This window comes from Helianthus annuus, chromosome 4 (genome assembly GCF_002127325.2).
Source record: "Helianthus annuus cultivar XRQ/B chromosome 4, HanXRQr2.0-SUNRISE, whole genome shotgun sequence".
Lineage (NCBI taxonomy): Eukaryota > Viridiplantae > Streptophyta > Magnoliopsida > Asterales > Asteraceae > Helianthus > Helianthus annuus.
In genome coordinates this window covers 181,971,514-181,997,970 of record NC_035436.2, presented here as the reverse complement: position 1 = coordinate 181,997,970, position 26,457 = coordinate 181,971,514, and the positions used below count along the sequence as shown (strand labels likewise).

The 26,457-nt window shown below is 37.6% G+C and overlaps 1 protein-coding gene across 1 annotated transcript; it reads right to left on the bottom strand.

The window, feature by feature from the left end:
* Window positions 1-19,904: 19,904 nt before the first annotated feature.
* LOC110885435 (LRR receptor-like serine/threonine-protein kinase FLS2) lies at window positions 19,905-23,845 on the bottom strand. The gene is made up of 2 exons (XM_022133124.2): window positions 20,468-23,845; window positions 19,905-20,336 (listed from the first exon to the last, which is right to left on the bottom strand). The coding sequence occupies exons 1-2, from the start codon at window positions 23,601-23,603 to the stop codon at window positions 19,999-20,001; spliced, it is 3,474 nt and encodes a 1,157-aa protein (XP_021988816.1). The 5' UTR covers window positions 23,604-23,845; the 3' UTR covers window positions 19,905-19,998.
* Between the last annotated feature and the right edge of the window lie 2,612 nt (window positions 23,846-26,457).

The window sequence follows — 26,457 nt, the reverse complement described above, 5'->3', positions numbered from 1 at the left end:
CTTCGTCCCCAATTCATTCACAGTTCATTAATTCAAGTGTTTAATTCAAGCATTAACTCAGACTGACATGAACCATTTATAACAACAGACAAACCGAATCGACACAAAACCCAGGTTTACACAAAACTGTTTTAATCAAAACAACAAAACCCAAATCTCTGACACTTAAACCTAAATCCATGTTCAAACAGTTAAACACTCAAACAGTTAATTTCACTCAAAAATGTTCAATCCGTGTACAAAATATCAGATAAGCATTAGTCTAGTTTCTGATTTTTCGACAATAGCGGAAATTTCGAACAAAAAGAACAGTTCAAGAGAGTTTTATCATGAACATTTGACAGAAGTTGAAACCCCAAATTCAAAACCTTCCAAGAAACCTGTTACAGATCTTCATATAGATCACAAAATTATCAAAGCCAGATTTGAATGAGGGTTTATTAAATATTTGAGATCGCAAAAGGGCTTCAAACATTCATCATACAAAAACAGAGGGTTTGTAAGGTCTCGATTTTGATTTTGATCCATTTTCTTACCTAGATGTAACACACAATAACAGACAATCGAAGTGGGTTTTGAGCCGGCTAGGGTTTTCAGAGAAGAGGATGAACAGAGTCGTTTGTAGTGAGAGAAAGAGGAAAAGGTGAGTTTGAATTTTGTGATAAAGTAAGTGACAAAAAGCACCTTTTTATACCCGTTTCTCACGAAAAACCTTATCCCCACGAAGAACCTATGATGGCCCACGAAGAACCTAAGATGGGCTAAACAGTTAAGCCCAAATAACCATGATCCACGAAGAATCCTATGGTTCTTCGTGAAGGCCTAATACAATGAAGAACATCCACGAAGAATGGTTCTTCCTTGACTACAGGGGGTTCTTCGTTGACCAGAGGTTCTTCGTTGAACCTTTTTCAAAACACAGCAATCACCAACTTAGAAAAACACATGAACACATGAACAGATTAACAGATTTTGTTTTATGTTTACCATTTTTGCAAGGAAGATTTTTATGAAGTTGTGATATTAAAAACAAGTTGGTTTTGAGCTTTTTCCCGGTAGAAAACATTCGAGCGTCAACTTCGGCTAATCAACAATCAAGTATAAGAATAAATAAAAAATTAAATTCTAAAAGTCTAAATGCAAAAAGGTAAAACTAAAACAAACATTAACATCATTAACTACCTGTACACTAAGTTACCATCTTTTTCGAGTTTCAAGGTAAGAGAATCATACCAGCCTACGGTCTTGTCAAAAACGGATTTTGTTTCTTGTAAAAATTACAATAAGCATCCTACCACAATTATTGGTATTGTTGTCCACATAAGCTCAGCTTATCAGATGTAATCATGATTAGGAGATACGCTTAAGTGTATGATTTATACTACTCGCCGGTGTTCAACCACTCACGACACATTCCCGTATCAAGACATGCACGAGAATTCATCTTACCGTTGAGTATACCGTTTATCATCTGTTTTCAACGTATAGATTGTGAGATACTCACTTATTCTTGATTGAAAACAAGCCCTATGTGATTAAATCACTTATTGACGAGGAACTTGATTTTCAGATGCATGCAGGGCACAGGATCAAGTCCGTGAACAGGTTAGTACCATCATACAGACAAAGAGACGAACTTGACTTCCAGATAAATGTGATATTTTATCACTTATTCATTTTGGACATGTGATTGTTTATCACTTATTGAGGTCGTATGCAATATATACACATATGTATGGTATCATGGAAGATCTTGACTTGCGTCCCCGTTATTTTTTGGTAAAAGATTCAACCATGATACCCAGATGATAAATCAGCATAAAGACCGCATATCTCAGAACCTCGGCATACTATCAAACGAAATTTCGGTACCAAGATCATATGCCAATGAATGGTTCCCACCTGGCTTTCAGTTCGTTATGTTTATATCAACGTGCACGTTTGAATCTGATTGTGAGCCTACCGATACATCATTAGTAGAGCTGCTTATCATTTTTCATTTTTCATTTTCAACCGTATTTGACCAACCACTGGTGTATCATCATCTTCTCTTATCTTTCCAAGAAACTCATTTTTTATTTTTGGATTTTTTAGTGTTTTTGTATTTTTGAAATTTTCTGATGTTTTTGTATTTTTCATTTTTCAAAAGTAAAGATGAAAAGCAGTAAATAAATAAAGGACATATTTTTGGGTTTTTGAATTTTTCTGATGTTTTTGTATTTTCATAAGATTTCTCCCTCTAAAATGCAAAAGGTAAAAAAACTGAAAATCATTTTGTATTTTTAGTTTTTTTTAAGAAAATATTTACAAAAACGATTTGCCAAAGATGATCTACTCAGGTTTCACCTTGATGCCACTGACCAAAAGAAGATAATCAAAACATGATTTGTCAAAAGCTTTTGTAAACAGGTCGGCACGTTTGTGATCCGTGTGGATTTTCACAACATCAATAAGTTTCTTTTCATAACAATCTCGTATGAAATGATACTTAATCTCGATGTGTTTGGTCTTTGAGTGCTGTACAGGATTACGAGTGATCTGTAAAGCAGCTTCGTTATCAACATAAATAGGAGTAGTTAGGAATTCAAAACCGTAGTTGCGCATTTGCTGTTGGATCCATAAAACCTGGGAGCAGCAACTAGAAGCCGAAATGTACTCAGCCTCACATGTTGAAGTGGCCACACAGGTCTTCTTTTTTGCATTGCCATGTGACTAGGCGATTCCCCAAGAATGGACATCCCACTGATGTTGACTTTGCATCAATCTTGCAGCTGCCATGATCAAAATCACTGAAGGCAATCAAATCGAAGTTATCATCCTTAGGATACCACAGACCGGTGTCTGGACAACCCTTCAGATAACGAAAAATCCTCTTAACAGCCATCATGTGAGAAACCTTCGGATTTGACTGGTAACGAGCAAGAAGACATGTTGGATACTTAATATCGTGCCTTGAAGCGGGAAGATACATGAGAGATCCGATCATAGCACGATAGAGAGATGGTTCCACATGTTCACCGGTTCCGTCAGGAGTAATTCCATGATTTTGAGCCAGAGGAGTTCCCGCAGGCTTCGAGTCTTCCATCTGAAATCGCTTCAAGATATCCCCAACGTACTTTGTCTGATGAATGAAGATCCCTTTCTCAGACTGATGAACCTGCAAATCCAAAAAGAAATTCATTTCTCCCATAGCACTCATCTCGAACTTCTCTTGCATCACCCGCTCGAATTCTTTGCACATTTCATCATTTGTAGACCCAAAAATGATATCATCAACATTCACTTGAACCAGCAACAAATCCTCGTTTCTTTCCTTGATTAAGAGAGTACATTCGATCAACCCACGCCGAAAACCATTATGCAACAGATAGGTAGACAACGTTTCATACCAAGCCCTTGGAGCTTGATAAAGACCATAAATGTAGGATCGGGGAATCGATCAAAACGAGTCGATCAAAAGAGTTCTAGACCAAATCAGAGGCGGAATTCATTGATTTGATCTTCATTCAGCTTGATATGTACTTAGAAGTAGATTAACTGTCGATTGTATTGATATAACAACTTTACACGAGCTGGAGACGCTTCGGCAGAGCTTCGCTACCGGAATCAGAAAGTTCCAAATGAAAGACCCAAGACCACTATTTATAGGGAATCCAGTCCGCACGAACTACCCAGCCAGGTTGCACGAACTGGCACATGCCAGATCGCACGAACTGCCAGTTCGCACGAACTGATCAGTTCTGACCTGTTTTCCGTTTTTCTCGTACTACGTGTCCTGGTCTATCAATCTAGTTACAAGACTCGATACAAGACGAAGTCGACAGACATATGCACCAACAAACTCCCTCTTGGGTGTTGACGAGTCTTCACTACGAGTCTTCAGTATGTCGAGTCTTCAGTCTTGATCAGTCTTCACGCTCTTTTCCAAAGTATCTTTCTCTGTAAGCATCCTCAACCTCTATCTTTTCTTCTCTGAATCTCAATCTGACTCTTCCTCTCTCTAATTCTCTTGATCAGATCTCTTGATTCCTTAAGTTTATCAGCATCAGCAGCTAAACTCCCCCTTAGATGTTGATCCATAATCTGTATCTGGCTCTTATGTCTTCAGACTCCCCCTTTCGATAAGCTGGGATTGCAGTCTGGAATAGCACTCGTTCTAGGATTATAACCTGGCTCAAACTCTGCTCAGGTTTAGACACAGGGATCTGCACAAATCTCTACCCAAAAATAAATTTCTCAATTTTTAAGATCTAACAAATTTAGAAACCACTTGTAGATATTATTCATTCATAATCACTACTTATCCACTTGTATTCACAACACACAAATTTGGTTTCAAATCTATGAACCATTTGATTATTTCAAAATCATTTCTCATTTCAAACAAACTCTCCCAACCCTGTTTTCATCATGTTTTGCACTTGGAATTTTGAAAACCAGCTTTCCAACATCAGTTGTCGAAAATAAGATGAAATAAAATCTTTTTGATTTTTCAAAATTTTATGCTAAAACTCACTTAAACTCTTTTTGGATTTTGACTTTAGTGAAAAACAGTAAAGAAATATTTACAGACAATATTTTTGTTAGATTGTGTAAGAGGATCATATCAGTTTATGAGACAAATCACTAACATCGTTGAGCTTTAAACACTTTAAGTCTTAAACAAATTCACTTAGATTGTCAGTATTGTTGTCCACTTAAACCTCTACACAAGTTTCAATTGATTCGAGATACGGATTAGTGTTTTAAGGACTTAAACTTATTTGCGTGTCGCACCTCAGAATATACTCCCGTATCCAGACTCCTATATTCAGTCTTACAGGTGAATGTACACTAATGATATATGTAAATGGGTAATGCGAGACCATGAGAGCTCAGGTTAGAACTTCCGTTCGGACAAAGAGATGATGGCTCGTCTTTAGGTGTGTCCCATTTGGGGATCTTTTTTTCAACAGCACATGATTAGCATTTTTCAATGTTTCATCATTTTTTATATTTTTTATGCTGAGGGTGGGCTTTATGATTAAAGCAGTGCAGAGTATTATACGAGGACTAGGCTATTGCTTCCGCAAAATCAGAAGTCCCGGTATAATAACCCAGATATCATCACGTACAAAGACCTAGTATGTCAGAAATAGTAAGCCCTTCAAACAAGATTTCGGGGGTTACCCATATATCCGAGAGATGTTCCCCATGAAATAAGTAAGTAATGATATTTAGGTTTATATCTCAAATTCAATCTACTAGTCGTGCGAAGTCTACTGGCACATCATCAGTGAGACTTGTTTAAAAACATTTTGACTTTCCATTTCTTTAGCATGTTGTGATAGTCTACTGATGTACTATCATTTCCTCTTTTCACAACAAAACTTGTTTTTGATTTTCAATGTTTTTGGTTTTTAGATTTTATCATGTTTTTGGATTTTTCAAATTTTCAAAATTTTTAATTTTTACTCCCCCTATAATCAAAAATATGTTTCATTTTTTTATTTTCAAGGAAAATTTGAAAATAAACGCAATAAACTGTACAATTAATATGACAAACTGATGTGAATTGCTCCAATTCGCCATCCACTTGGCGTAAACAATCAGAACTTCCCCCGACAACAAACTATTTTCCCATTATGATTTCAAAACACTTAAGTTTGTTTTAATCAAAATGGTTTTTCCGGAAAATTAGTTTTGTAGATTTCACATAACATGGGGATTAGATCATCATTTTTTCTTTCAACAACTTGTGAATGAAACCCCTTTTTCTTTTAACCACTTGTAAAAATTATCACTTGTAAGATCACTTTTCCTTTTCTTTAACCACTTGAATGAAAGTTAAATCAAGTTCAACTTAATGACCTTGATTAACCACTTGTAGGTTCTTAACAACAATATCACTTGTAAATTTTTTACATAAACATACCACTTGTAAAAACGATCATTTGACATTTTTCAAAAACATTTTTTCAAGAATGATGCCGATTCATGCTCCACGATTACCAACTTAGGAGCTCCGGCAAGTCAGGATTTTTAGTTAAAGAGATTCTCCCAAGCCTGACGGTCCTTGGGAGATTCCGAGTTATCATTACTCGGTTTCTTTCCTTTTTTATTCTTCTCATAGAATTCCTTTACCCCTTTGACCTCCCCGTCAACCATTTTTCCAAAAATATTTAGAACTTTAGGGTTAAAGGCTTTTTCAACATCAAATTCTTTCTTTTCAGAAAAGAATTGATTTGAAATCTCAACTTTGCCAACTTTTTGTTTTAAGTTTTTAGCCCGCAATGGTGGAAAGTTTGCGTCATCCATAGGCGGAACTGAATTTTCTCTTTTTAGTTCAACTGATGGCTCCTCTGACTTTGACGAGTCAGATTCATCGCCAGAAAGTGGCTCCTTTGCTTCCGCAGAAACAAATTCATCGCCAGAAATAACCTCTGGTTTCTTAACAACCCACTTGTGGTTGTTCAGATTCACTCTTCTTTTGTAAAAACTTTTTGAACTCTCACCAACCTCAAATTTTGAATTTTTGAACACTTTAAATTGTTCGGTTGGTGGTTCATTATCAACCATCTTTTCTTTCAATTTTTCAGATACTCCCTGCTTTATATTGGTTGCCATTGGACAGTTCCATGCAATGTGCCCAATTGTTTGACATTGATAACAGGTTCTCATTTCCTTCTTCTGAGCAACATCATTCTTCATTCCTTCTTGCTTCTTAGCAAGGAATTCTTTGTTCGATTGCTTCCAGAATGAGTTCTTTTCCTCTTCTTCAGAACTTGCTCCTGAAACAAGTTTAGTTTTTGGTTTATAAATTTTCTCATTTTTATGATTTTCTGGTGGAATAAAACCTAAACCTTTCTTTTTGAAATTACTGTTATGGTTTGGTTTCTTTTGATAACCAGAACCAGAACTGTAACCTTTTTTCTTGTTTAATCTTTGTTGAACTCTTGAGGTGTACTTTTTAGGTTTTTCAGTAAGATTTACATCTTTTATTTCAGAAATATTAATTTCTGTTAATTTGAAAACCTTATTAATCATTTCATTTTTAACACCTATTATTGGAAATTCTTCATCTGAATATAATTTGTCTGAATCATTCAAAGTATATGCTACTTTTAATGTTTCGTCACTCAAATTATTTTTTGACATCAGAAAATCTTTATTATAAACCCTTTTGACTGGTGAACTCGAGATTCTGTCTGATGAACTCGAGTTTTCAGATTTAGACTCTGACTCCTCATCCTTATCCAACACCTGATTGACCACTTTCTTTATTAACTCAGACTCATGATCAGTTTCAGACGATGTGAATGTGACATCAATGTTGTCTGGCAATCCATTTGAAGGTTCAGATTACCACTTTAAATTGGTTGCCTTTTTGACTCTTTCTGAATTAGGATTTCGTGGAGAATATCATTCTTCAAGAGGAGGTGGACACTTGTTGTAATTTACACTTTGTTTCTTACCAGTATCCGAATCTTCCGACTTCTTCTCTTCAAACGCTTTCATGCCTTCTACTGTAGGGTAAATCCTGTCAATCACGTAAGAAGCACATGAGTAACTTTTCAATAACCTGTTTACCCTTTCAGTTTCTATCCTCCGAGTTTCCAATTTTTGTTCAAGTTCAGCACATTTCTCAATGTACTGATCGATGATTTTCTGTTTCGTCATGAACGCTCCATTAAGTCTCTTCATAGCTATCGCTTGTTCATTGCTTGACTTGTTATATTGATTCATAGCTTTGTTTAAAACATCATAAGATTCCTTCAGTCTGTTCATGTTATGAATCAATTTGTTGTTGTGCCTTTTCACAGTATCACAATTTTCACATTTCTCAGGCATCTTTTCAGTATCAGTTTCCTTCTCAACCTTGATAGCTGGAATTTCTTTAACCTGCTTCTTTACTTCTTGAACCTTTTCCTCAGGTTTGACCTTTTCTTTGATCTCTTCCATTTTATCTGCAGAATACAAATTATACCTATCAGATGAAAATTTTCTTTTGTAATATTCAAGTTTACGAATTTCTTCACTATCATCGTCACTCTCTTCATCTGATGAGTGATCAAAGATTGGTGCTTTTTCTGAAGCCTTTTATGTTGAAACAGGTTCTTCCTCTATCTTTTTAGGACTGCATTGCTGAGATTCGTAATAAGCATACGCCATTTCTTCTTCAGCAGTTGAATCTTCAAAAATTTGAGCAACAAATGCTTTAGACTCTGAAGGTCTGTTAGGATCATAATTATCCCAACTGAAACCTTCTGGAATTCTTTCATCTTCTTGATCTATTAGAGCATAACAAGCTCTCTTCGATGGTTCTTCGATCTCCTTCCTAGCATGTGAAGTTTGTGGCGATTGTTGTTGATGCAGAGCAACTTGATGATAAATCGCTTTTCGATGGTAATCATTGTTGTCGAATGGATTTTGAGCTCCACTTGCTTCGCGATTTGTGCATTCTCGCTTAAAGTGCCCCTTTTCCCTGCAACGAAAACAAGTAACTTTAGATTTATCAAAACCTAAAGGTGAAGTTCCAGCATCACGGAAATCATCTCTTCCCGTGATCTGTTAAATTTCTCAGCTCTTCTCAACACACTAGCCATACACCACTTTATGTCCGTAAGTTCCATTTCCTCAGCATCAATCTGATCGTAATCCTCTTTTGTTAACATAGGATTCCTGATTCTTCCCGCAACTAAACTTTCATAAGACTCTAATACAGTCACCAATAAAGACATAAGACCTTTGGCAACCTCTTCTGAGAAATTTTGACCATTCTGAAGATGAATGCAATGTTGCAATGTAGTACTTGGCCATTATTAGTTGCTGAAAAATTTGGATCAAATGATGGATATGAAGAGAATCCAGTTTTGTTGTTTGATCCTTGAGATGACCCTCCAGAACTGTTTGCGTTAAATGCAGTTTCGATCTTTGGTGCAATGTTGGTCTTATCACTCGTGCTTCCTTTGTAGTACAGACCAATGTCCTAATCACCATTTGAATTCTTCATTTTTGCTATCTTCCGTTGTTCCATCTCTTGAACTTCGAGTGTTTCAATAAACTTGCTTAGTGATAGATTTGCAAATTCACCATTTTCCTTCAAAATCATAAGATACGTGCCCCAAACATCTTGTGGTAACGCATCAGCCAACTTTTCAACCCATTCTTCTCTATCTTTCTTGATATCCAATCGCTTCATGTTAACCGCCAAATTACAATATCTTTCTATAATCGCTTTGGTGTTTTCAGTTTTCAATCCACGAAATAGATCAAATTCTTTCTTCAAAAGCGATTTTTTGTTCTTGATCATGTCTAAACTTCCAACAAACTCTGTTTTTAGTGCTTTCCACATAGAGTGTGCACTTCCGTTGTGTTGCAATAAGATCAAGATATCTTCCTTAATGGCTTGTTGCAATATACTGATCATCATCTTTTCACTTTTGTATTTCTTTTTCTCATCTTCAGTTAAATCTTTAATAGCAATAATTTCTCCGTCTTCATCAATCGGTCTAACATATCGTTGTTCAACACATTCCCACGCATCTAAGTGATTCGCTTGAACCCAATTTTCAAAACGTTCCTCCCATCCGTTATACTCCTCGATATTTATGAGCTTAGGCGGTTTTTGCATGGTACCCATTTCATTTTCTAAGTTCACATTCTGAGCCATAGTGATTGGGGTAGAAAATGCGTTGTAAAATTTGTTTTCCATGTTTCGGTTTTTAAAAGTCCACAATAAAAGATTTCTCAAACGAACTGGAGATTTGAAACGAACTGGATGAAACGGACTGGATCACCTCGCACGACCTGAATCACTTCGTGCGAGCTGGTTCAAACTTCAAACGACCTGGTTCACTGTCAAACACCCCGTACGACCTGAAATACTTTTTCAAACCGTGCGAACTGAACTGGTGCGATCTGCCCAAACCGTGCGATGTGAACTACCTTTAAACGAACTGAGAAGTTTCAACTCGTGCGAACTAATCAACTTTCACGTGACCTGATTCAATTTCAAACGAACTAACAATATCTCAAACGACCTGGACAACTCGTGCAACCTGAGTTATTTAAACCGTACGACTTGATGATTTTTTCACACGACCTGGCAGAAACTCGAACGATCTAACAAGATTTTCACGCGGTCTGGTCCATTTTATCAAGTTTTAGGTTGATTTAGTTCTGATTTTTTCAAGGATTGATTAAAACAGTGTTTTACGTGTTATATGTGAAAATCAGGTCATTTTAACTGTGGATTCGTTGAAATTTTTAAGAAAAAATGTAGAAAATGAGTAGAAGTGAGTAGAAAACAGATTTTATCCTTGAAAACAAGCTGAAATGGTAAGAACTCTTCCTCCTGTGCTCTGATACCACTTGTAGGATTGGGGAATCGATCAAAACGAGTCGATCAGACGAGTTCTAGACCAAATTAGAGGCGGAATTCATTGATTTGATCTTCATTCAGCTTGATATGCACTTAGAAGTAGATTAACTGTCGATTGTATTGATATAACAACTTTACACGAGCTGGAGACACTTCGGCAGAGCTTCACTTCCGGAATCAGAAAGTTCCAAATGAAAGACCCAAGACCACTATTTATAGGGAATCCAGTCCGCACGAACTAACCCAGCCAGGTCGCACGAACTGCCAGTTCGCACGAACTGCCAGTTCGCACGAACTGCCAGTTCGCACGAACTGATCAGTTCTGACCTGTTTTTCGTTTTTCTCGTACTACGTGTCCTGGTCTATCAATCTAGTTACAAGGCTCGATACAAGACGAAGTCGACAGACATATGCACCAACAATAAAGTTCCTTGTTCAGAAGCCAAACTCTGTCAGGATGAATTGGATCTTCAAAACCAGGTGGTTGCTCAACATATACTTCTTCCTCGACCACACCATGAAGAAATGCACTTTTCACATCCATCTGATAAACAATGAACTTCTTGTAGGACGCATAAGCCAAGAAAATCCTTATCGCCTCAAGACGTGCCACAGGTGCATAAACTTCATTATAATCAATGCCTTCTACCTGATTAAAGCCCTGGACAACCAATCTCGCTTTATTTCTCACAACGACACCTCTGTCATCCTTCTTGCACTTGTAAACCCATCGAGTACCAATCTTCTTCGAGTTCGGGGGCCTGTCAACCAATTTCCGCACACCCAATTTATGAAACTGCTGAAGTTCCTCTTGCATTGCTTCATCCCATGAATCGTCTTTCATTGCCTCCTTCCACGATTTCGGCTCAACTTGACAAACATAGAAGGCGAAAGACCAATCATTCTGTTCCCCTGATTCTCTAATTACCGAATACAATCCAGCATTCTGGTTGTTTCGAAGCTGATTATGTGTCTGCACACCGCTTTAGACATCTCCAATAATATTCTGCCGAGGATGAGTATCATGAATTCGAGTTTCAGGAACATCAGGAACTCAAGCAGTAATACCCAAATTGTTGATATTCAAATCAACAACCAAATCGATGCCTGGAGACGCGGTAGATGTGGTTGCATTTCCTTCAGCATTGTCTTGAATCTGCACCTGAGAAGTTGCTTCAGATACACCTTGAACAAGAGCTTGGACAGGAGCTGAAGTTGCTTCATTTGCATCATGAAACTCCTCATCTTCCGAAGAAACATTATAATCAGCTGCATCTTCAAACTCCTCATTTTGAACAACATTATTAACCGAAGTAGACTCTTGTCGGTCAACAATAATTGGTCGTACGAATGATGAGTCAACTGCTGCATCACCTTCAAGTAACATTTGTGCTACTGCAGATGCATCATCAAAAGTTGGCAGATTAAAGGAATCAAACAGTCCATCATAATCAAACATCCAAGGAGCACCCGGAGCTCTCACACATTCAGTGTACCTTTGAACCCTAACTTCACCCCATTCCTCAATCTTAGTTGTCAGATTCCACACCCTGAAATTTGGAGTAGCATAACCAAGAAAGAAGCCTTCGATAGCCCTTGGACCAAACTTTCCATGTGGATCAATCATAGTGCATGGAGCTCCAAAAGGTTCTAAGTAAGACACATCCGGTTTCCTTTTATGTAACAATTTGAAACATGTTTTCCCATGTATTAACAGTAAGAACTCTGTTCAAAGTATAGCATGCAGTAGCCACAGCTTCCCCCAAAACTGAACAGGAAGCTCCGACTCTACTAACATAGTTCTCACTGTCTCGATAAGCGTTCTATTCTACCTCTCAGCGAAACCATTCTGTTGAAGAGTATAACGAGAACTGTATTCATGCAGAATTCCCGTAGAAGTACAGAACTCGTCCATAACCTGATTCTTGAATTCCATGCCGTTGTCACTTATGATTCGCTTTACCTTCAAAGTGTACAAATTCTCAAGTATAGTGAGCAAATTTTGAGGATTCCCAGAGTCTCACTCTTATGTGCCATCATCGCTACCCATGAAAATCTTGAATAGTCATCAGTAACAACCAAACAATAAGAATCTCTAAATGTAGTCTTGTGCTTCATAGGTCCAAAGAGGTCCATAGGAAGACATTCAAGAGGCATGTTGACGGTGTTGACTTTCTTGATTGGTTGGGACTTCTTCGCTTGTTTTCGTTTTCGGCACGATACACAGACGTCTTGTAAAAGAAAACTCTTGACTGGCACACCATTCACTAGATTATTTCTCACCAAATGGTTCATTTTCCTCAAGTGAATGTGACCCATACGTCTGTGCCAAGATATAGACTCCTTTTCAGTGGCTTTTGAGATAAAACATGTAACTTGTGCAGACGTGGTAATAGCTTGGCTCATGTCAAGAATATACAGATCATTAATTCTTGGAGCCGGCAACAGAATCCATTCTTTAGGAATTTTGAAACCGGGTTTCAGCACATAACAAACAGTATCATTAAAATGAATTGTGAACTTCTTATCATAGATTTGTGAAACACTAAGAAGATTGTGATCAATTTGCCGAACATAATTGATCTTGTCAAAACTCACAACACCATTGGAAATCATTCCTTCTCCAGTGATGTAACCGCCTTTATCGCCAACAAAGGCAACATAACCTCCCCTAACGCTTTTCACATCATACAGGAGCCTTAAGTCGCCTGTCATGTGCCGGGATGCTCCACTGTCAACAATCCAAAGACTATTCACAGTTCCTCCTGGAACACCTTGCACAACACACTACACTATCAGTTTGAGATGGGGACCCAAGCCTTAGTGGTCTTGGGTCGACCCTTATCATCAAGAAATGTGATTTCTATTTCTTGATGATTTGGAAATGGTGTGCCTCCCCCTGAAACTGTACCGGTTTTAGGTTTCCAAGATTGTTGTCGTTTACCAGATTGATTATTATTTACGGATTTAGACATTTCTGGTTTTGACGAGTTTGATGAACTTGGTTCTTATCTATAACATCCGGTTTTAACGCTTTCTCGATGACCTTAACATTTTTACGTCGTTGTTTTGTTTCTTGTTCCTTAACAGTACGTTTGTCTTGTTTAGGTGACACAGGACGACGTTGGTAATCCTTTTCAGGAGGGGCTTTTTCAACAAACTTTGGTTTTGGTGGGTTTGTACAGTTTTTGATTATATGACCAAACTCCCCACATTTAAAACATGATCTCCTTTCAACGAATTTAGGAGATTCCTTTCGATGTCCCGATGTTGAACTTGTAGGCCTTGAGGTACTTGCTTCATTATCACACCCATTTGTATGTTGAGTGTAATTGTTATCACTGTTACATTTCAAAATTTTGACTTGTTGGACAAAACTAGTATTAGATTTGTTTTCAAAAGTCTCAACTTTGTCAGTACCGCTTGAGGCCACAAATTTAACATCCCTTCCCTTTTTCTTGTTTCGAGCTCCTTTTGGTTCAAACTTAGGTTTTTGAGCTTGTTTTTCCTGTTGTTTACCTTTAGGGGCGATTGGTTGTTCCTCAGTTGGTAATTTTTGATTCCCATATTGTTTTCTAACTTCAGATTTTGGAATAGGATCACACTGAGTTACTATAAGTCTTGGGATCGCCTTACCCAAAAACTTACTGGTAGAATCTTCCAAAACTCTATCAATCATGGATGGATTAACATTTTTAATTGGGAAATCCTTGTTTGAGTAAATTTTATCATCACCAATCAAAGTATACAACACATTATCGCCCTTAAACGTAAACACAAATTCCTCCACAGATTTGATCGAATCAATCTCTTGTTTTGCAGCTGATTATATAACAGGGTCAACTGGAGTAGGAGGGTCACACAAGATATGATTCTCAACTGGAATTTCTACTCATTTCTTCTTATCAAGAGATTAATCCTGATAACTCGCATCTGATTCATCTGATTCATCATCTGACGAAACATAATCCTCAATTATTGGAGGACTTTGTTCCGCAACACAAGACACACCTTCTGTCTTTTCAGATTCCTTAGATGAATCATCCAGTTTGAACCCTAAACCTGCTGCAAACTCTTCGGGATTAAGAGGTACAGATGGTTCAAACCGTGGCATTTCTTCCTCATCAGGAAACTTGGTATAATTGTGTCTCAACGGAGCTGGACACGATTTATACCAAATACACTTAACATCTCCTTTCAGCTTTTGAACCTCAATGATATGATCAAGCATATATCGGGAGTTAGAATAACTCTCCAATTTGAGCTTGATCGCATCATGCTCGCATTTGGCAATGGCTAACTCTTTCTTTAATTCTTCAATGATATTAGTATAATTATTAATACTCATTTGCTTGTTCAAAAATGTTTTTGTTAACTCAGATACACTTTTCTTAAGCGTTTCAGTTACAGATTTGAATTCTTTTTCATTATAAGTTAGAGCCATATTTGCCTCCTTGCATTTCGAAGGTCAACTACCAACCCCTGATTGTGACTAGTAACTACTTCTAGCTTATGTTTCAATTCTACACAATCATTGCATACACTAGAAGTTTCGGTGTGTACCTTACTAGTCGAAGCTGCAGCACTCACCATAAAGGCAATTTGATAAGAGAAAAATCCATCCTCAGTGAAGAACTTTTCCATTTCCTTGGATGTGACTTCAGCTTTCCTTACCAACAAAGATTTCTGACTTTTAAGCTCTTCAGCTTCTTTCAGTTCCTCAGCTTCCTTAAGCAAACTGTCAACCTCAGCATCCAGATTTTCTTTTACATCCGAATCTGAACCATAACCACCCATATTGGTGCTTTCCTCATCTGAACTACCGCTATACACAGAACTATCATCATCCTCAGAAAACTCTTCACTGTGAACATGTTTGATATACTTGATGATCTTAGCATAACAAGCAGTTCCTCCATTTCCTTAATTTCCCTGATTTCCCAGTTGAACTGACCAATCACATCCTTCATCAGCATGAACTACTAAAGCTCTGTTTGAATTAGAAGGCGGTTTGAGCTACTCAGGTCGTTAACTGCTACGATTCTTTTTTCATTGTTTGCTTGATTTGCATTGGACAGGCTTGATTGGTTTCGGAAAGGGTTTTGATTTCCTTGACTGCTAGGTCGAGTGCATTCCTGCTTGAAGTGACCTTTCTCACCACAATTGAAGCACGTAACTGCATCCTTATCAGAACCATACTTAGTATCCCTTTTACTCTCCAAGCTTGTTCTACCAGTTCTTCTCATGTAGTCCTTAGCTCTTCTCACTGCACTTGCAAACGCCCATTTAATATCCATCAGTTCCATTTCCTCCCTGTCTATTTGTTGATAGTCTTCATCTGTCAAATTAATGTTCCCAATTTGACCGGCGACTAATCCACAATAAGCACTCACCATTGTGTTTAGAAGTTCTATATGTTCCTGAGCACCTTCCACACTGACTTTGGTGAAGTTTGAGGTATCAAATCTGACGGTGTTGGGGTTTGATTGTTGAGAGTTGTTGTTTCCATAAAAGGGTTGTTGTTGAGAAGATTGTTGGGTTTGTTGTTGAGCAGCTTGTGTGAAGGGAAAGTAGGCTTTTGGATCAAATGAAGATGGTTGTTGTTGGGTTTGTTGAGTAGCAGCTTGCGAAAATTAAAGATAGGAATTCAGATCGAATGGTCTTCCATAAGGGTCTACGAGAGGACCAGAAGGTTGAGTTGGCTTCGGTGGCGGTAGGTAGGTTGTTGGATCAAATGGTCTCCCATAAGGATCTGTATTTGACACAAATGCGGTTTGGAGCTTCGGTTGCTGCTGACTGGTACTAACTCCGGTGTTAATACCTCCAAAGTATATCTTGGGATTTTGAGGAACTGGAATTCATTTTGATTTTCGAATTTCTTCTTCATCCTTGTTTTCAAGCTTCTGAACGAATTCATAAATGCTAAGCATATCTTAAACACTGGTATGCTTTAGCAAGTCAATGAATTGACTTCACTTGGGTGGTAAAGCTTCAGCAAAACGCATGACCATTTCTTGTTGTGTAGCAGTAACCTTGTATGAGTGCATCTCACTAAGCAAGTGATAGTACCGAGTAGCTATGTCGTACAAAGTTTCATTTTCCATGAACATAAATCCTTCAAATTCCTTCTTCAGCCATAACGAATCTTTCTCGTTGTGGTATTTCCTTCTCCCCTAGCTTCCAAGACGTCCCACAAATTCTTTGTAATTGTACAATACGCGAATTGATGATAAATATCCTTATGAAGTGCTTGAGTAAGGATAGCAAAGGATTTCTTCTCAAGATCATAAGCTTTCTTATCATTATCGCTCATTCCCACCAAAGCAACTGGATAGGAACCTGCCTCTTCGAGAGCTACGTTGTACGGTGTAATAAAGCATGTCCACAATTCGGTATTTTTCCCAAAGGCATACGTATGAAAACGACCTTTCCATGTTAGATAATCGTTCATGTGATTTAGCTTGGGTGGGCGATTGTTGCTTCCCGTTTCACTCTCGCTTAAGAGAAGATTTTGTATGCTATGATTCTGATTCGCGACGCATGCCCATTGATGTGCGGTAATTTCTTGTTTGGGCATTAAACCTTTGACCCATTGTGAAGGATCTTGTGGTATACTTGAGTTATCACTCCAATCCCAAGGATTTGAACTCATTTTGAATGGTTGTGTTAAGATAAGTACTTAAAAGTGTGAAATGATTGACAATGAAAGAAATAAAAATCTTCTGTGAAAAATTGTTCAACTGTTGTTGTCACGCCCCCCGACCCACCCTGGACGGAATCGGGAGCCACGAGCAGTCCAGTGGTACCCGTGGTATCTGGTTTATGCGGCAGCGGAAGTCTTTTATTATAGGATCTTTTCACCGTAAAAATGCTAGTATATTATACAAAGTTTTTAGGGATAAATTCCCATAATTTACAATACGTTGATTCCACACAGAAATCATTATTTGCCAAAACATGTTTTATTTATTTATTCACAATGAGCCACTTCTCTGAGCTTGTAGTGCTTTACTGCACTTTTCCTGGATCACACAGATCACCTGAAACATGTTTGAAAAAGGTTTTGTCAGCGGGGAAATACTGAGTGAATCATTCTATTTTCTAAAACGACCCGTTAGTTATAAATTACAGTATTAAGGGGAATTACAATGTTTCTGATATCAAACCAACTACCCACAGTATTTGTCACTCGACCAACCATTGGCTAGCCCATTTGTCCAATGGTGTCTGTGACTGTGGTCAGATCACCCCTTGGCCACCCGTTTGTCCAAGTGTGACGGGAAATAAGTAATGTATACAAAACCCCACATACCGGCTGTAATATGGTGATTACATAGACTTAATCCCTGTAATTATAACCTTTGAAAATAACTTGGAGTTTTGTAAACTTACTCACAAACTGTGAGAAAACAGTTTAAAAGAAGAATGACTCACATTGCAGATTAACGAGCAATAGATATAAGCCTACTGATTAGCCTTGATTAAACCTAGTTTAACACAATGCACACACAGGCAGGTTAGTAACTAATACAGCAGTTACGTCAATTCACGAGATTAAACCCTCACAACGATTAATCAGTGCAATACTCGATAATTCAGTCGGATTCACAACGCATAACAGAGCATAGTCCGAATTCGAACAGCACTCTAATATTCAAGTCGAAATCACGACAAATAATCAAAGTATAAGCTCAATTCGAGCAGCACCCGGACTATCGTTGGATAGTTATAATCGATCGGACGTTGAATCGTAATAGCGATTGAGTTATTACCCTGATTATGGCAGCACCTCGTGATCGTGTGTGTGTGTGTTGTGAACTGTATTGCATGTAACTCGACGTACACACAGAAGTTTTACGTCGTTTTAAGTTCACAGTTTAAGTGCCAAGGTCGGCTATTTATAGCCAGAATTTCGTCTCGCTTACGGACCGTATGCCTAACCCCTTACGGTCCGTAAGGGAACCTGGTCTGCTTACGGTCCGTAAGGACCAACCTTTACGGTCCGTAAAGGGTGCAGCCTACTTCCTAGCCTAGCTGAGTTCGGTTGTAGCCTTGGTGAATCAAAAATTTCAACCAATCAGCATCTAGCAACGAATTAAATTAGATAATTATCAATTAGGGTTTGCCCCCCTCGAGTTTTAGGGGCCCTGATCCTGATTCCGATTGTTCCGGAAATTTCAGGGTTTACGCCAAATTACTTGGGTGTTTTAATTAGGGTTTTCTTATTGGATAATTATTATTCTAATTACCAGTTTTATTGACGGTTGTTACAGTTGTATCACGAAGAACTACTTCACACGAAGAACTAAGTTACATGAAGTACTTGTTACAAAGAATAGGCTCACGAACAACCAGTTTCAACAAAAAACCAGGTTCTTCGTTGAGAATGGTTCTTCACAAGTGGAGGTTCTTCATGGGAAGTCAATCTCACGAAGAATGGTTCTTCGTTGAGAGGTAACACACGAAGAACAGGTTCTTCGCCTAGGAGTTCTTCGTCTAGGAGTGTTTTTCAAGGATAGGTTCTCCGTTATTTGGTTGGTGAAAGATTACTTAAAGTGGCAAAATCTTATCCCTGCACTTTGAAAGGTGTTTGGTGAAAGACTTAACCTGGTAAACAGATAAACATTCGATAGATCTAATTTTTGAAAAAGAACAGGAATATCCTTTAACAAAAGGAATATTCCGGTGACTTCTCCGGTCAAAACCCTTGCCGGAAAAGTTGTCGAGCCAAAGTTTTGCAAGAAATTTCAAGAAAAACCGTATTTTATCATGTTACCATGTATTTTAACAAGGTTTTTGTAAAAATTTTCAGCAAAACACCAAGATTTCTTAAGTCTTCAGGCCATTTTTCAACAAAAACTTTAAAAATCTTGTTTTAAGCTCAAGAACACTTTCAAGATTCTTCACAACTTGTTCAAATGCACTACTAAGCTTGGTTTTCAACAAGAAAGAGAGCTCTGATACCACTTGTAGGTCCACTCGGAGGATCAAGAAACCTACTTTATTGCTGTTAGAACACAAAAACAAGTGCAGAATCCTTGTAGATATGCAACCAAACAAAGTATAACAAACACACGTAACCAAAGATTCACTAGCTTTGATTAAATGGAATAGAACATACACAAACACATACACACAGTGTTCTTACAGACTCACCAGCTCTCTTACCTTGTTCTGCACCATAAACTGCCTTATATAGACCTGCCAGCCCAATAACATCACGAAGGATGTTACTGGGCCCACGAAGAAACAAAGCCCACGAAGAATAGGTTCTTTGTGAACTATCACTGCGAAGAACCCAAAGGTGTACGAAGTAGGTTCTTCGTGCAAGCCATACCCCACGAAGAATGGTTCTTCGTGGGAGGCTGCAGACAGAAGGGTATGACAGTTAATTATGTGCAGACAACAAAGTTAAGAGCCAAACATGTGCAAACTGCTTTCATAGCAGTTGCATTACATATCAACACAACATAATTGTCGTACCAAGTCAAGATAGGAGGATATCTTGACTTGGTCGACTCGACCAAACATACAGACTCGATTAAACGAAAAGACCGTTTCATTACATTACAACGCATACAAAATTAAGAACAAGCGACAGATACCAAAAGTGTATCAACAATTTAAAACCCTAACTACACTTTCTTGCTGATCTTTGTAAGTGAAGATAAGATTTCGTTCATGTCTGGTCGATCATCTGGATCTGTTCGAGTGCAGCATAAAGCCAGCTGAAGAATCTGTTCTACAACGCCGTGTTTTGTGGCGAAATCGGAAGCCAAATCAGGATCTACAACTTCAATCAGCTCATTCGTTCCTTTTGAAAGTGCTTGTTCTATCAACTGTGGCAAAGTGAGTTGGATTCCGTCGTCTTCGGTGAGTCCTGTTGGTCTTTTTCTAGTGATAAATTCCATAATTATTACTCCAAAGCTAAATACATCCACTTTTGTTGTCACTTTTCTCATATATGCAAACTCTGATACATATAAAAAATGCATTAGTGTGACTTTTTCGGTCAAATGTTATCTTAACATCAAAATTGATATAGTGTTAAAAATTCTTTAAACTCGTTCTTAAAGAATAAAAAAAGAGGTGGTGATGCATTACCTGGTGCCAAGTAACCAATGGTGCCTTGAAATGCTGATGCAGAAGAAACACTGCTTCCATCCTGGTTATGAACTCCCAGAATCCGAGCTGTCCCGAAGTCGCTAACATGAGCATCCCATTTTTCATCCAAAAGTATATTAGAAGGCTTTAAATCACAGTGAACTATAGGGAAATCGTATCCGGAATGTAAATAAACAAGTCCTCTTGAAACTGAAACCAAAACGTCAACTCTCTCGGAAAGATCCCATCTTGATCGATCGGTCCCAGAATCATGTATAACCGTATCCAGATTACCATTTTCCATGAATTCAAGAACCACAGCCTTTAGTCTTCCACTTTCCCATGCAAAACCAAGAACTTTCACTAAATTTCTATGCCTCAATTTTGCTAATGTGTTCATTTCTTTGTTGAAGCTCTTATCAGATTCAGCTGAAAACTCAGTGAAATTCAAATTCTTCACTGCTATCATCCTTCCATCTGCTAGTGTACCCTTGTACACTGTGCTTAAACTGCTTGTACCGAGAATGTTACTTTCACTGAATCCATTCGTAGCATCTTCAAGTTCTTTTCTGTCAAATCTTTTGAGAGTGGCCCGTCGGGTGTATTCTGGTTCTGGATCCTCAGATTGTTTAACTTTCGGTTTTCGGACATGACGATAACACAAAATTCCCAAAAACAGTACAAGAAGCAACGTTAGAGATCCGAGTATTGCAAGAATCAATACGGCTTTTCTTGATATTTGATGTGAATGATTTGATTGAGTCGAGAAGGCGCATGACTTGGTGTCGTTGGTAACACACAAAGACGGATTTCCAAGTAATCCAATTGCGCTAGAGTTTTTGAAAATTCCCATATCGGGAACACGTCCTTCAAGGTTATTGAACGACAGATTGAGGTGTTTTAAGGCCACGTTGTTGCCAAAGTCTTCAGGAATCGTGCCATTGAATTTGTTTTGTGAAAGATCAACCGAAGTAAGAAGTGTCAGATTCGCCATGCTTTCTGGGATCTTTCCATCCAATTGATTTCTTGAGAAATTTATGTAAGAAAGAACGCCAAGAGTAGGGAATATTTCATCAGAGACGCCACCAGAAAGCTGATTTCCTGACAAATCAAGACTCTGCAGGTTTCTGCAGTTCTGAATTGTTACAGGAATACCTCCTGACAGATTATTGTTTGAGATATCAATGGCTTGCACCATCTCCATCTTCCCAAACTCATTTGGGATGTTTCCTGTAAGAAAATTGTTTGAGAAACTGAGATATATCTGCATGTTCTTCATACTTGAAATCACTGACCCTGAAATCGATCCAGTGAGATAGTTGTGTGACAGGTCTATCAAAATTAACTGGTTCAGTTTTGTCAAGCTGTCCCCCATCGACCCGTTAAACCTGTTTCCACTAAGATCCAACCGCGAAAGCATCTTCAGCCTTGAAACAGAATTTAGAATCGGACCCTCAAATTTGTTGTTCATCAAGTAGAGTTCAGTCAGCTGATTAAGCTCGAAGATTTTATCAGGAATCTGACCTTCTAGATTGTTATTACCCATTAAAAGGCTTTGAAGGAAAGGAATTTTTGAGATTTCTACAGGAATGGTGCCAGAAAATTGGTTTTGCCCAAGATTTAACAGCATAAGACTCGTTAAGTTTCCAACTTCTTGTGGGATTAACCCAAAAAAGGAATTACCATGAATTTGCAGGATTTCGAGATCAAAAAGTCTTCCAATTCCTGGTTTCAACAACCCTGTAAGATTGTTATGTGCTATATCTAAAGTAACAAGTCTTGAACAATTGAAGAGATCATCTGGGATTTTTCCAGACAATTTGTTGTGACCGATACTAAGAAATTTAAGATTTGATAACTTTCCTAAACCCAAAGGAATTTCTCCAGTCATCCTATTTCTAGACAAATCCAACAAGCGGATATTTGTACAGTTTGTGATGCTATCTGGAATAGATCCCTCAAGAAGATTATTGCTTAGTGATAAATTTCTTAAGTTGTTAAGAGACCCGATGCTTGAAGGAATTGATCCAGTGAGAAAGTTTAAGCTAATGGTCAAGTAAGTCAAATTGACTAACCTGGTTACGGATGCTGGAATTTCACCAGTAAGCTTGTTCTCATGTAGGGTCAATGATTGCAATGATTCCAGTGAAGAAACCTCTGAAGAAACATTCCCGACTAGATTATTCTTTGACAGTCCCAAAGCAATTAATGATTTCAACTGAAACAACGATCTTGGAATTGTGGAATTCAATTGATTATTGTATATTAGCAAAACCTGTAGTTTTCGAAGATTTCCAATCTCATTAGGAATGCTTCCAGTGAACTTGTTGCTGTATAGACTCAGAAGAGTGAGATTTTTGCAACGGCCAATTTCGGTTGGTATAGTTCCAGAAAGAGAATTTTCCAATAACTGAAGAATTTGTAATCTTGACAAATTTCCAATCTCTCTAGGAATGACACCAAAAAGTTGGTTTTGGCTCAAATCAAGAATTTGTAGCTCTTTCAAACGGCCAATCGAAGGTGGAATTGAACCTTCTAAACGGTTATGAAATGCTCCAAGAAGTTGAAGAGTGACCAAATCACCGATTCCATCTGGAATTGTACCACTAAGTTGGTTGGAATCAAGACTAAGCTCTAGCAAAGAAGTGCAGTTGCACAAGCTATCAGGAATGATTCCAGTGATGGAGTTGTTTCCCACGTCTAGTGTCTGGAGATTCCGGAGTCTCCCCAGTTCTGATGGAATTGGGCCAGAGAGGGAATTGGTGTAAAGAATAAGGGTGGAAAGGTGTGTGCAGCATCCCAACTGGAATGGAATGTTGCCAGTGAAAGAATTATAAGATAAATCAAGAAGCTGGAGGCTGGAAAGGTTTCCAAGAAAGGGAGAGATGTGGCCTTTGAGGTATGTTTGTTGAATCGAAATAGAAAAGACACGTTTGGTGATATTATGGCATTGGATTCCAGTCCAGTTGCAATGGTGGTTGGAATCGGCATTCCAATCCAGGAGTGCACCAGTTGGGTCATCCGTGATTAAATTCTTGAACTGTTTTAAAGCTTCTGCTTCATCTTCCAAGATGGAACCTGCAGATAGAACACTAAGTAGCATGAAAGGTAAAAGTATAAGGCTTTTGAGCGCCATTGTTAACTTTGAAGTGGTGATGATTGTATGAGCAAGAAGCTGTCTTTATATTGCAGAATTCATAGATCAACTGGAGAGTTTGTTTTTTTCAAACCTTAGTGTGTGAAAGCAAAATATTTACTGCGTAGAAACTTAAAAAGTCCCATTTATTCTGAATTGTACTCGTACTCGAAACTCACACCCACTGAATACCAATCATTTTAAATGTGAAAATAAGAAAAAATAATCATAGTGTCTACATTTTACCCTCCTGAGACCCTACCTTAGCTTTGCTATTGGTGGGATTTACTGAGTATGATGAGTTTTTCCGGCATTTATTGGTTTCTACTCTTATTTATTGTGTATAGAATTTAGAGTATGACAAGTGGGTTGTATTGTTCTTGTATTCTAACCAAACTAGTTCAATTTGAAAGGAAAGTTGTAGATTTCTCGGACCTGGACCAGCCTAATACTTTTACTTACGAATCTATGTTGACAATCGGGTCTGACCCATAGTAAACCCCAATGTCACTTGACATCGCTAAAAAGTTATATACGGTGTGGTATGGTATCTAATACTTGTTATTGTATAGATTATTTACGTATCTGATAGTCTAGGTGGCCCAGTAAAATATCTTGAATTCGTCGTTCGCCAATACAATGAAAATTAGATTATTAGTGTCATCATTTTAGTTAGATAATATTATATGCATACAATATTTTTTGAGAACACCAAATATTGTCCATGATACATATTCCTTGAGTCTAGAAAATAATAAGTACGCCTCTTCCGAGTCAATGGTGGTCATACTCCCCCACCCCACCTATCAATCACATGCATGGCTTCCAAAAAAAAAAAGTTGACTTCCCATTCAATATATGACAACTTTACTATTTTAAAAGTTATTAAAAAAAATATACAATTCCTCTAATCATATATATAGGGATGTGTAAAATACAATAACAGTTTTAAAGTATAAATTGCAAGCAACATAGACGGGATTTTCAGCAATGAAAATATTCAAAATCATTTTCAAAATAAGATGTCAGATGCCTTTCTCGCGAATAATTTGGTGATTTACATAGAAATAGAAATTGCTGAAAATTGATTTGACATCCGTAATTGATAACTTCAAAAAATCTTAATGGTCGTTGAGCTGAGTTATAATCCTTTTTTTAGGTATTCATAAGTATTTTAGGTCTATTTTTATTAACAAAATTTGGTTCTTTTTTTTTTGTGTAAAAACGGTGATTTGAACGATTGAAGATAAATGTGATAATTGGTTGACCCGACCCAAACCGGATCGCGAACTGAACATAAGACCTGAAACTTAGCGATGCAAAAAAAATGTTGGATCCTGTTACTTTCGCCCCCCCCCCCCTATATAAAAAAAACCCTTAATAAACCATCATATGTATCAGTTTAAATCCAGTAAATACAGGGTGGTCCTATGTGGGGTTAAGGGGGTGCTCGTGGTTCCCCTCGGTTTTTGGTGAAGTGAAAAAAATAATTTGTCGTTTATGTATCGGAAGTCCCTAGAGAAAATATTAGAATACCCCTAGATATACGACAAAAGATTTGTTATTATAATGATATGTTTTTAACCTTAGACTATACGGAGTGGGAAGACATGAAAAAGGGGCGTGAAGTGCCATGTGTTAGCCACATCAGCACCTGCCAAAAAAGTGGTGTGGTGCAAAAAAAGACGGAGTGGGACGGGGCGTAAAAAGGTGGCATTGTGTGATACATGACTTACACCCTTTATATTTATTTTATATTTAAAAAGAAAATCAAATAAAAACCCACCACCCAATCAAAACAACACACCTCATCACCATCTGCTTTACGGTGAAGAATCTAGCGTCCAAACCATTGGGTCCAATTCTATACATATATTGTAAAGATGCATGCATGCAATCACTTTTTGCTTGTAAGAATGACAAGGATGTAGAAGCAGAGATATACAATGTACAAGTTTGGGATTCAAAATGACTGCCGTCTCACTCATGTCTCGAATATTTCCGTAGTGTAAAACCGTGTGCCAAATTCAAAGCCATTGTACAACTTGCAAGTTGCAACAAATAAGACAACTCGTGATATCGATTTCGTTTTTGGATTTTCCTTCTTTCTAACAATTTAAGAAAATTATACCTCTGTTAATTTACAAGTTACTCCATCGACACACATTTACTATTATTTTTACATCCACTCAGTGCTTGTCATTTTTATTAATCGGTAATTTTGTTTTTTTTGGTTTAATGACCAAGAGATTTTGTTTGTGTATGCTATTATATTTTAACCTCTCTACTTTACTTCAATTCCAAACTAGTGATTTTTCCCCGCGCTTCGCGGCGGAAATTTGATTGGTATATGTTGAGTGCATTATGGTACTGACACTCGTTATATATAGTAATCGAAAGAGAAAACCTTCCATTGATCGAAAACAATAAAAACAAATATCAATTTTGGTACCAATATTGTCCAGTTGATATCGGTTCGGTTGATTTGCATTCTATGTTTATTTTTTTCAACATTGCCATACAAGCTTTATTGAAAACGGCTATGGTACTGCTATCATACTAAACCGAACCGAAACCAACTAAACACCATTAGTATCGGTACCGGTATGTTATTTTTATTGTTTTTGCTTTCGATAAACTAATATCGTATCGCTACCATATCATACCAACACTCGCTATAGCGAGCAAAATAAAAAACAAAAAAAAGTTTTTATATACCCTAAAAGATATGACACATGTTTTACCGACAAAAACCACAAAAACAAATATCGGTACAAGCTTCAATATTCAATGCCAGTGCCGATGGTTGGATTTGGTTTAGAAAGTCACAATATCGGTACAACATTAAAAGATA